Genomic DNA, 12,016 nt, shown 5'->3' on the forward strand with positions numbered 1-12,016 from the left:
GTCCGCCCCACCGGGCGCCGCCATCTTGCCTTGTCGGCGGGCGGGGTTTGCCGTAAACCCGCGAGTAGCGACCCCGCCGGTGCGGGGTTCGGTCGCTGCCCGCCGTGCACGGTAGCCGGTGCGCGATGCGTGCGGGCGGGGAGGCGCCGCACCAGGTGCTGGGCCGGCTGCGGTTCCTGCTGCAGTGCAGCGAGTGCTTCCGCCGCGCCCGGGCGCTGCCCGCCGCGCTCTGCTACGTGCCGCGGGAGGTGCAGTACAAGATCTGCAAGGACCCCTCCGCCGCCGCCGCCGCCGCCGCCGCCCGCAGCCTGCTCAGCGTCTGGGACAGCCCGGGGCCGGCGCGGGGCGGCAAGCGGGCGGCGCGGGCCACCATCGAGGTGCGGAAGGGCGGCTGCCTCCGCGCCACCGGCGAGGAGTACTGCAACGGCGCCGGGCTCTGGGTCAAGCTCAGCAAGGTAACGGCGGCGGGGTGGCTGGGAGGCCGCCGCGGCCTGCGCTGCCGGTGGCGGGGCCTGCCCATTCCCTGACGGGAGCCGCCTGTCCCCCGCAGGAGCAGCTGGAGGAGTACCGGAGCGGCTGCGAGCTGGAGGAGGGCTGGGTGCTGGTGTGCAAGCACGCCGACGGCGGGGACCGGCTGGTGCCGGTGGAGTCCACGGAGCGGATCCAGCGGCAGCAGCAGCTCTTCGGGGTGGACTACAAACCCGTCATCAGGTGCGGGGCCACCGCTCTCCCCCTCTCGGTCGCCGTCCCTGGCTTCCCCGGCTGCCCCTTGTACGGCAGGGAGCAGGGTGGTTCTCGCCCCCCGTTTCCCCAGGCCCAGCTGTGTGGGGTTTCGGTGTGCTGCCCCTCAGCTGCCCCGGCCCGCTTGGCCGCTTCTTCCACAGAAGTGAGGCAATAGGGATGCCAGATGTGGCGTTAACTGGCTTCAGCTCAGTCACTGTCCTTGTCACCCGCCCTGCGGGGTGTGGGCTGGAAGAAGTAGAGATGGTTGGAAAGGAAAGGACGGCAGGTGAGGCTGGAGGTGATGGAAACTGGAGTGCGGTGGGGCTTTAAACCCAAGTCTTCCTCTTCCAGCTACTCCTCGACCACCAGCTCCTTCTTTCCCCTGCGTTTTTCTCACTCCCCCCTTCTCTGGGTTGTTTCAGATGGGAGCAGGTGGTGGATCTGACGTACTCCCTGCGCCTCGGAGCGAAGCCCAAGCCCATGGAGCAGGATGAGGCCGCAGTAGAGAAGCTTCGGTATGAGCTGTTTCCCAGCTTCTGCTGTGGTTGGGTGCAAGCCACTGTCTCTCCCTGGGTGCTCAGGCAGCCGTCTCTTGCAAATGGAGGGGAGAGGGGGTTAGACAGGCAGCGGGGAACAGCTCTGCTTGGCACGGTCTTGTCCTAGATGAGCCTGCTCAAAGCAGAAAATGGGTCAAGACCAAGGCAAGCAGGCCACGTACCTGTCCACCCTGACCTGTTTGCCTGGCTGTCCCTTGCTCTCCAGACCCATTAATCCCTTTTCCCTCATAGGTTTGTGCCCCCAACATGGACTTATGAATGTGATGAAGACCTGGTGCATTTCCTCTATGATCACATTGGGAAGGAGGATGAGAACTTGGGCAGCGTCAAGCAGTATGTGGACAGCATCGATGTGTCATCCTACACGGTGGGTTAAAGGGACAAGGTTGCATCAGCCTGACTGCCATGGGGCTGGGGAGTGTGGATGGTGCTTGCTGTGGTGCTCTGGGCTGCGTTTGAGGATGTGGGAAGGAAGCCTGGGGAGCGTCATGCAGCATATTGTGTAATGTGGCCCCTGGAGGGGCTGTGGTTTGAGAAGAAAATGCTAATATTAGCTGCTAAGCTGACTTTAGGGAGGCATTGATATTGTGCTGTGTGTGACCCCAGAGCACCTTGGAGGGTCAGCCCCAGTGTCCTGTGTGCTCTGTACTCCCTGCGTCTACCCACAGCCCAGCAAAGGGAACAGCCCAGTTTGATGCCCTCTGGCTCTAAGATCTGTGACGACAGTAACCATTAAGGGGAAGTTAATCCTACTCCCATCTGATCTTCCTTTCATTCACTGCCCTCTTCCAGGAGGACTTCAATGTGTCATGCTTGACCGACAGCCATGCCGACACGTACTGGGAGAGTGACGGGTCCCAGGGCCAGCACTGGGTGCGGCTCAACATGAAGAAAGGCACCATTGTCAAGTGAGGCACCTCTCCCCTGCGCGCTGGCTCGTGGCTGGGGCGAGCCCTGCAGCCCCCGCTCTCTGCATGAGTACGTCATGGCCCAAATTTGCCCTGCGCTCCCTGCCCCTCTTCCCTTGCTCTGGCTCTGGGCTTGAAGGGGTCTTAGCAATGTCACAGGTACCTGGGGATCCCAGCACTAGCTGCGTGTGCTTGATAACAAGTGTGACCCAGCAATGAGGGGGAGTGGCAATGGGTGTTCAGCTGCAGTTACCTTCTCCTCATTTCTTGCTTCCCTTTGCAGGAAGCTCCTGCTGACAGTGGATACCACTGATGAGAACTTCATGCCCAAGCGGGTCGCCGTGTATGGGGGTGAAGGGGACAATCTGAAGAAACTGAACGATGTTGGCATTGATGAGTGAGTGGATGGAGGTGGAGAGGGTAGCATGGCCCTTGCAGGGGCTGGAGGTGCTGGACACCCTGAACCTAAGCAGTGATGCTAGTACCAGCCTAGCTTAAGAGGCCCAGGGCCTTGGGACAGGTGCTTTCCATCTCTGAGCTTGGGTGGGTTCATTCTGCCTACAATAGCAGACGGTACAATCATCACGGCTCTTCTAATCCGATTGTGGGACCCACTGGGATCAGCAGGTTGCAGCAGGCACCAACAGGTTCAGGCATTCAGTACAGGCCATGTTGTAGGCAACTGGATCTGGGTTCCTGCTGCAGGCTCCCATTTCAAAAGATGCAAACCCTCTTCCCTTACAAGCAGATGAGTGGATTTGGGCAGGATGGGCGAGGGAACAGCTCTGCAGCCCTTGTCTGTGCTGTGTTTGCAGGAGCTACATTGGAGATGTGTGTGTCCTTGAGGACATGACAACACACCTGCCTGTCATCGAGATCCGGATCGTGGAGTGCAGAGGTAGGGGTGGGTGTTATGGCCACATCCATAATGCGCCTGTTAGATACTGTACATTACGAGTTTGTTCCTGTGGCTTGTACTTCTTGGCCCTGTGGGCTGTTTCAGACAAGATGCAGAAGAACCATGGGAAACTCAAGGGGGACCTTGAGGTTTGCTAGCTCTCAGCTTTTATTCTGTCTTTTTCTGCCTTCAATTTTTATTTTTTTTTTTACTTCTGTAAATGCCTTGCTGCTTCTTCACAGAGGTATTTCAGGGTCTTGGTGCCCAGCCTCAGAGCTGGTGGAGGTGGTCACATTCCTGGTGCTTTTACTGATAGAATTCCCATGCTGGAAGGCTTGCTTTCTCATGGTCTTAGCATATCACCCATGGTCTTCCTTGGCAGATGATGGGATTGATGTTCGCCTCCGAGGCATCAAAATCAAATCCTCCAGACAGAGGGACTTGGGCCTTAGTGCTGACATGTTCCAGCTGCCCAATTTAGTACGCTACCCTCGCCTAGAAGGGACAGACCCTGACCTGCTTTACCGACGGGCGGTGCTTATTCAAAGGTACTGCATGGAGGGGGGCAGATGAGTGGGGTGCCATTGCCTGCAGGTGTTGGTGCCATCTCCAGCACGAGTATGGCTGGAAGCTGTAAAGCTGTGTGACTCCCTTGGGACAGGCATCCTGGACCCTGGAGAAAACAGCAGGGTCATTTGGGAGCAAAGTGGGCTCCCTGGGGTAACTCCTCACTTCCAGAGGAATTTTGCAGCTCAGGTTCACAGTGTCTTGTGTGTCACAAGTGCAGCATATCTCTGTGGTGTGGGGGGCAGGTGCATGCAGTCTCTGCAGTGCCTAGGGAGTGGGAATTTAGTACCAGAGGCTCTGTGATATAAAGTATCATGCTGGGTTGGGTTTGGATCAGTTGTAACTTTTCTGCTTGTGTCTGGGGGTGTCTGGTTTGGAATAGGCTTGTGCAGATCCTTGTCGCTCCTGTGTCACAATACCTTCTTCTTTGGGATTTAGGTTCATCAAGCTCCTGGACAGTGTGCTGCATCACTTGGTGCCAGCCTGGGACCACACTGTTGGCACGTTCAGCAAACTCAAGGTGAGCAGTTCCCTCTGTGTCTTGTAGGGCCTCAGTCTGGCAGGATGATTGCACTTTGGCTGTGGCAAGGGAAGTAGTCACTGCTTGTTGCTGTTAAAGCAGCTCAAGGGAAATACCTGGCTGAGCTTAGTTCATTAAAGCTGTGAAAGGTGATGCTGTTTATAGAGGCTAGTTTCCTGCTGAAACACTGATGTGGAAACATGTAGCTATGGGTTAACAAGTAGAATCATACCAGAGCACTTCATCCTCAAAAGGACTTGGACCATAGCAGCACTGGGTATGTGAGCTGGACACACATCCCCTCCAAGATCTCAGCCCAGGACACTCTGTTCCTGCACTTGCTGCCAGCGGCTTTGAGCTGGCTGTGTCCAAACAGCAAGGCTTTTACCAGTAACTTCTCTCTGGCTTTAATAAGCTTTTGATTTCCATCTTTCTCATAAGACTGAGTTCATCCCTCCAGTTGTCTGTTTTCCTTACATCCTCTCTCAGAATACATGTGCTGGACATTGTTGGGGTAGCCCCATTCTGTGTGTTTGCAGGCCTGGTGTCAGAAAGCACTGTGATTCCTGTGCCAGCTCAACATAGGACCCAAAGCATTTGAGGATTCTTGTTTGTTTAGACGAGCTTGCTTTGATTACAAATAGGAGGGATAGTAAGACCAATGTTCTGGTGAGAGTGAGGGAGAGTCCAAGCAACACTAGAGTACGAGCATCAGATGATGACTGGTGGAGAGAGGATGGGGCTTGGTATCTCCCTTAAGCCAGAAAGCAAAATCTTTCAGAGGCAGAGCTGGAGCAAATATTGTCAAGGAGAATGTGTGTGTGGAAGACAGTGGCCCTGGGAAGGGGAGAGACCTGGCAGTGCAGTGGCTTCAGTAGGAAGTAGGTGCCCGGGTGACTGGGCACTTCTGACATTGTGGACATACCTGTTGGCAGCATATCAAGCAGTTCTTGCTGCTGTCCAAGAGGCGCACAGCTCTCATTACCCAGTGTCTGAAGGACTCTGAGACCAGCAAGCCCAATTTCATGCCGCGGCTCTATATTAACCGACGCCTGGCTATGGAGCACCGAGACAACCCTGCCCTGGACCCCAGCTGCAAGAATGCTGTCTTCACCCAGGTACTGTCCCTCCTGGAAGGGTCCCTGCTGCTCGGAGGAGAGTGGGGCATCCCAAAACCAAAATGAGCCACACAGAGGTGGGTGGAAGGCACAACTTGGAGCTGGAGGTACCTGGAGTCCTCAGGGCCTCTTCACATGACTCATAGGCTCTACAATTACATGTGCTGATGATCCCATTTCCAGGAATAACATCTGTGAGGGATTTGGGATCTCTGAGTTGAAGTCTTATCTCTATCCTGGATGCTCTCTGTGGCATGTTGCTAATGCAGAGCATAACAATCTCATTGCACTAAAAGGGCAGCAAAGAATTCTTGTGTGACAATGATGCAGCTGCATATACTCCTGTATCGTGGTTTTACAGCAATGCTGATCTTCCTATCGTCATTCTCCTCCCACCTCCAAAAGATCTGTTGCTCTATGTGTGCACAAACAGCTCAGACTGCTGTGAGGTTTAATATGTGTTCAATGTACCTCCAAGGCTCCAAGGCCAGGAAGCTCCATACAGTGGTTAGCACTGTAATTTATGTTCCCTTTCCAAAAATGAAGGGCTCCTAGACCATTTAGAGATCAGCTTTGGGGCAAACCAGATTTCTCCCAATTTCCTGCCTTCACCTGGCATCGGTTCCTCTGAAGAGGGGATACCAGCTGTGATCTTCTCTGCTTGTTGCAGGTGTATGAAGGCCTGAAACCCTCAGACAAGTTTGAAAAGCCTCTAGATTATAGGTAAGTGGTGTCTGGGGAAGGAAAGGGATCATGCAATGCTGGGAGCTATGTCCTCTGTCACAGCAGGGTGTTTGGGCAGCCTGTGTATGTCCTGTGCTCTGGAGAGGGTTGCTAGGGCAGGAGCTAGCTCAGCCATGGGATCAGGGCCTGTTCCCCAAGGTGTCACCTCCCTACTGAGGATGCAGCTGTCTCTGGAGATTGAGATCTTGTCCTGTCCTGAGCCCAGGCTGGTCCACCCTAGTCGCCTGGTGTCCCTGCTGTGCCTGCTGCCTCCCCAGCATGTCCTTGGCTTTGAGCAGCACCTGAGGCAATGCCTGGTTCTCCGCAGGTGGCCGTTGCGTTATGACCAGTGGTGGGAGTGCAAATTCATCGCAGAGGGCATCATTGACCAAGGTAGGGGCTGTGTGAGGCAAGGGCAACTCTGGAGCAGAGTCGGGGGTTGATGGGGTGACTTTGTTGCTGTAGGGGCTGTCGTTTGCTCCCAGTGTTACTACCTGTGGAGAAGAGAAGGGAGGTAGGTTGCCTTGTCCTGCCACTCCTGTCCATGTCCCGGATAAGGAGTGCTGCTTGCTGGGATGGGAACCAGACCTCCATTAGTCACTAGCAGCTGCTTTGACAGTGCCAATGCTCCCTCTGGCTGTTCTCCACAGGCCAGGCAGGGATGTTATTTCTCCTGTCTCATTGCCTCTGGTGCTGTAAGGCTCTGACAGGAGCTTTCTGCTCAGCCCTGGGCCAGGTTGGACCAGAATTCCTCATCTTTGCTCCATAACTCTGAGGGCCAGCACATGGGGAGTTCACATCATTAAAAATGCCCTTCTTTTGGGGTTGCAGGTGGTGGTTTTCGGGACAGCCTGGCGGACATGTCGGAGGAGCTGTGTCCCAGCTCAGCAGACACTCCCGTGCCTCTGCCCTTCTTTGTGCGCACATCCAACCAGGTGGGTCAGGGTATTTGAGGTGGATATTTCTGTATCTGGCAAGGCAGTTCTGTCTCTGTCCCCCTGCAGGCCAGGGACATACTTACTTTCACTGGTCCAAAGCTTCCCCTTGTGAAGGGTTGGGTAGATTGCTTTGCGGCATCTCATTTTAGGATATGCTGGCAAGTGCCTGGATACTTGTGTCTCACTAGGAATATTGCCAAGGAGGATGGGGGGTTTAGCCCACTTCTGTTGTGAGAAGTGCCCAGAGGCACAGCAGGAACTGAGTTTGTGGTGCTTCATGCTGTACTGAGATTATGACTTGGAGTTTTGCCTCTCGCTGCTGTAGGGTAATGGCACTGGAGAAGCCCGGGACATGTATGTCCCCAACCCCTCCTGTAAAGACTTCCCAAAGTACGAGTGGATTGGGCAGATCATGGGAGCAGCTCTGAGGGGCAAGGAGTTTCTGGTAAGCTTTCAGCCCTGTCCCTGTGTGGAGGTTTGCCACAAAGGGAGTCGTTAGCCCCCTTCTGCAGCCTGTCCAACAGGAGTATGGGAGGGCTCTGTGATCACACACTGGGACAAAAGGTGTTTGGCAGGATTTGGGACCAAGGGGTTAGGAGAGCTCACAGCCTGAGTTTTGGGAGATGCTGTTGGGAGCTTGAGAGAGGGTGTCTGGTCTCTGCTCAGCTATGATGAGCTCTGCATGTGGAAAGGGAGAGTGCAGAAACTCCTTTGTGTCTGTACTGTCGAGCTCTATGTCCATCTTTGGGGATGTCTCCATTCACACAGACTCAGCAAAATCCCTGTTCTCCTTCAGGTCCTGGCTCTTCCTGGCTTCGTATGGAAACAATTAACAGGGGAGGAGGTCAGCTGGAGCAAAGACTTCCCTGCCGTGGACTCTGTGCTGGTGAGAGGAACTGAGAGGCTGTGCCTATCCTATTCCTTGTGGCACTCAGCAAGGTGGTGATTTGTGTCCCTGTCCTCATGCTGTGCTTGCTTCTTCCTGTGATGTGTCAAAGAAACATGCACAAAAAGGGCACCCATAGCATTTAATGCATCCTGTAGCTAATACAGAGATGTAGCCATGCTGACTACTGCTTCAAGCATGCAATGCCCCAGGGTCTGCTAAACAGGTCTAGGGCAGCATATCCCATGCTGTGCTGCTGTCACAGTCACTCCAGCCCTTGTCTGGGAAGGGAGGAGATGGGGACTTGGGGACATCACTGCCCACTGGGCATCTCTCTAACAAGCACTGATCTGGGGCCTGGGCAGGTGAAGCTCCTGGAGGTGATGGAAGTCATGGACAAAGACACTTTTGAGTTCAAATTTGGGAATGAGCTGACCTACACGACAGTCCTGAGTGACCAGCGCATGGTGGAGCTGATCCCCAATGGCAGCAGCACCGTGGTGCGCTATGAGGACCGCAAGGAGTTCATCCGCCTGGTGCAGAAGGCTCGACTGGAGGAGAGCAAGGAGCAGGTAACACTGACCCATAGTATCAGTGGTCATTGAATTCCCAGAGACATATCCCCCAGTCTGTTTCCGGTAAAATGCATTGTGGTTAGTGTCCCTGTGCTCATTAGTGCAATAGCAGGCAGTCCTTTTTGGTGAGATCCTGGAGTCCATGGAGTTGTTGAGAAGCAAAGTGCCTTGTAGCAGCATGGGAGGCACGGGGTTTTATTACCAGCTCTGATACGGGCTTCTTGTATGAGCTGGGATGCATCTCTCTGCGATCCTGTTCCTTTCTTCAGGTTCCTTGGAGCATTTGCTGATCAGTCACATGGCTTGCATCAAGTCAACTCCCTAGGCTCAACCACAAACCAGAGAAATGGGCAAGACGTGCTGCTTACCTGCCCTGTCTCTTTTTCAGATCATGGCCATGCAGGCTGGGCTCCTGAAGGTGGTGCCTCAAGCTGTTCTTGACCTCCTCACCTGGCAGGAGCTGGAAAAAAAAGTCTGCGGAGACCCCGAAGTCACAGTTGATGCCCTGAAGAAGCTCAGTAAGTGAAGGGCTCTGCTGAAAACTCTTTCCCTGAAAACAAGACTGTCTTCTCTCCATGCTGGGACAAGGAGAGGTGTGGGAGGCCAGTATTAGTCTTTATTACAGTGAGAATGTGGGCCTGTATACTTCTTGTCTTTAGCTGGGTGTGCCGATGGGGGCAGGGGTGTCCCTTGTCTCCATGCTGGGCCTCAGAGTAAAGGCTGGGACATCCCTAGGCTGCCAGTATCTGAGCCTCTGTAGAGCGGAGATGTGGATCTGGATGTGCTTTCTGGGAGGGGCCTGAGTGCATGTGTCCCTTGAACCTTGGGTCTACATGCTCGCACCCTGCAGGCACCTAGAGGTTTCTTCCTGCACTGGCAGAGGACCTCTGCATGACTATAGGAGGCCCTTATCTGATTTATCTAGGAGGAGCTTGGATCTTTAATAAACTCCTTTTCTGTATCCTTTCTGCCAGCCCGGTTTGAGGACTTTGAGCCATTGGACACCCGTGTTCAGTACTTCTGGGAAGCACTCAACAACTTCACCAATGGTGAGTGATTTGCTCTGTCCCTGCATATCTTGTACCATGACAGCCCCTGCATGCTGGCTGGGAACTGGGAGAGTGAAACCACCCTCAGTGCTGCCTGGGGAACAGATGGGAACCAAGGAGAGTAAGCAGCTGGGCTGAAGGAACTGCTTGTTAGTGCTGGGGATATGTGAAAGTGGCTGTACTCCATCTCACTTCCCTCTAGGGTCTGCTGATGTCTTTGCTTTTGCTTCACAGAGGATCGCAGCCGCTTCCTCAGATTTGTCACTGGCAGAAGCCGCCTTCCAGCAAGGATCTACATCTATCCAGACAAGATGGGGTGAGTCCATTCTTCTGTAGACTGCAAGGCTGACAGATGCCACACCAAAGGGGTGTGTGGTCTTGTCTCCCCTGCCTCGCTGGCCTGCTGGTTCTGACCAGTTTGTCACCTTCTCCCCAAGCTCTGAGACAACAGATGCTTTGCCGGAGTCGTCCACCTGCTCCAGCACCCTCTTCTTGCCCAACTATGCCACGTAAGTTTTGGTGCTTCCCTACATCTGGGGGACTGTGTCTGGGCTCTCTTCTTAACTTTGGTGCTGACCCATAGGGCCCCATCGCTTTGCCACACTTATGTCCCCCTGCCTGTACCATGTGACTGCTGTGATTCTCTTTGTGAGCAGCTGGTGAACCATAGCTTCCATCTCAAAGTGTCTTGTCCTCTCAGCTGACAAATGCAGCAATGGCAACTCCTCCTTTTGTTTTGTGTTTTTTTTTTTCCCCCACCTCCTGCCATCCCTAGAGCCAAGGTATGTGAAGAGAAGTTGCGCTATGCTGCCTATAACTGCGTGGCCATTGACACAGATATGAGTCCGTGGGAAGAGTGATGTTGCAGCCTGACCGACCAGCATGGACAATCGTTCGACAAAACCGTGCAGTGGGAAGAGCTCCCTTGTCCCCCCAGGATGTGTATATATAATAAACATATAGGTGTGATGCCTGGCTCCCAGCAGTGGTAACCAGCACCTCTTTGGACACAGAGGTTTAGGTCTTCAGCAGGGTGGGAGCTAGCTTGGAGTGTAAATGTGATTGCAATAATGAAACCCTGGCTAAGCCCTTGTACATCAGAAAGGTCCGGTAGGCTTTTGTAATGAGTTTCTTCTCCACATGTCCCTGTTGCAGCTCCACAACTCTCACTCCTCCCAGGCTATGCTCTGCTCCAAACAGAAGTGGGGTAGGGCTGCAAAGCTGCACAGCAAGTTACAGCACAGGACAGAGAACTGAGCTGCTGCTGAGACTACGGGGATGCTCAGAGATGCTCGCTGCATCCTAGCCTGAGTGTCCTGACCACATTCCCTTGCCTTGTTCCTGCTCTCATCTGAGGTCAGTGGAAATGAGATCTTTCGTCTAGGTTTAAGAAGAAATGGGGCAGGCTGGTGGCAGGTGCTGTAGGGGTGCCTCTGGCCACCAGGTGTCACGACAGACCTGCACAGAAGGACCGCAGGTGCTGTCAGGAAAGGGCTCCCATGCTTTTACATCGCACAAAATCCCAGTTCCTGTGACCACCCGTGGTTCCCTGCACGCCTTGCACAGCAGCGACCGCTGGGGGAGCTGCTTCTCTACAGGAGGTGGGAACTGTCTGCTTCCCTCCTGCTCTGTAACCTTCAGCTCTGCATCCGGCGTGCTGGTGGCCTAGCAGCTGTTCTTCCAGGCTCTTTGAGCCGTGGTTTTCCCCTAAAAGCCAGTATTACAACTAATCTGTTCTAGTTCTCATGGAGATGTGCAGGCAGGGCCAAGCTCTTTTCCCAGGCAGCAGGGGTTAGAGCAGTAACGGGCACGACAGCACTGGACTCTGCTCCCTTCTGCTCTGGGGAGGTAGGTGGACACTTAAGGTGGACGGGGAAAGCCTTTTCCCCAGGGGAGTGGAGAGACTGTGGGTACAAAGGATTGGAGCTCCTTGAGCAGATGGACACGCAGTGCGTGAGCGAGGAGCAGGCAATAAAAGCTTTACATCTTCAAGACCATTGGAAATGTTCCTTGATCTTCTTAGCCCTGAGCAAGGCTAGTCATTGCCTAGCACTGTGAGCTACCAGATGTTGGTCCACTTTTATACCCCCAGCTCCATCCTCAGCCTGTGTGGTCTGTTGGACCACCAGTACTAAGAGCCACTGAGTCACTGGGGCTTCACTGGGGTGGGCCTAATGCTGTGAGTTAAGATTTATCCTGTCTTAATGCTTCATGCCTTTTTCTCCTCTGTTGAAGGAGTATTTCATCCAGAAATCACTTCCAGTTGTAAACAAAGTCCTTCTCTTCACCAGTTTCCTTTGAAACTGCTGTATTCCCACGCCTGCTGAAGGGGGGTTGTACTAAAAGGGATGTAGGACCAGGAGAGAGCATGTGCTGCCATCTACCACATTGAGGTGAGCAGAAGCATTATGAGGTGAGCAGGAAAGCCATTTCTGGCAGCCCTTGCCTGCAGCAGAGCCTTCCATGCTCAGCTGGGTAGGTGTGAAGTCCCGTCAGCTGGAGGAGGTTTTCTGTAAATCGTAGAGTTATCTCAGAATTGAGCTCTGTGGTTTTG

General features: G+C 54.0%; 1 protein-coding gene across 1 annotated transcript; it reads left to right on the forward strand.

Annotated features, from left to right (window-relative positions):
• Positions 1–29: 29 nt before the first annotated feature.
• On the forward strand, positions 30–10,431 carry HECTD3 (HECT domain E3 ubiquitin protein ligase 3). The gene is made up of 21 exons (XM_049807452.1): positions 30–455; positions 551–711; positions 1,146–1,238; positions 1,512–1,647; positions 2,073–2,188; positions 2,472–2,585; positions 3,004–3,086; positions 3,469–3,634; positions 4,092–4,173; positions 5,109–5,291; positions 5,962–6,014; positions 6,343–6,407; positions 6,846–6,949; positions 7,278–7,397; positions 7,749–7,838; positions 8,204–8,410; positions 8,802–8,931; positions 9,388–9,462; positions 9,697–9,778; positions 9,900–9,971; positions 10,238–10,431. Exons 1-21 carry the CDS (start codon positions 126–128, stop codon positions 10,320–10,322), a joined length of 2,547 nt encoding a protein of 848 aa, XP_049663409.1. The 5' UTR covers positions 30–125; the 3' UTR covers positions 10,323–10,431.
• Positions 10,432–12,016: the final 1,585 nt, after the last annotated feature.

Source organism: Accipiter gentilis, chromosome 8 (assembly GCF_929443795.1).
Source record: "Accipiter gentilis chromosome 8, bAccGen1.1, whole genome shotgun sequence".
In the NCBI taxonomy this organism is placed as follows: domain Eukaryota; kingdom Metazoa; phylum Chordata; class Aves; order Accipitriformes; family Accipitridae; genus Astur; species Astur gentilis.

Bases quoted from the DNA above. Each gene is read 5' to 3' on its own strand.
- HECTD3 (XM_049807452.1), top strand. From the start codon at position 126: ATGCGTGCGGGCGGGGAGGCGCCGCACCAGGTGCTGGGCCGGCTGCGG. The intron at 3,635-4,091 runs GTACTGCATGGA...TTTGGGATTTAG, and splicing joins CGGGCGGTGCTTATTCAAAG to GTTCATCAAGCTCCTGGACA. The intron at 4,174-5,108 runs GTGAGCAGTTCC...ACCTGTTGGCAG, and splicing joins GCACGTTCAGCAAACTCAAG to CATATCAAGCAGTTCTTGCT.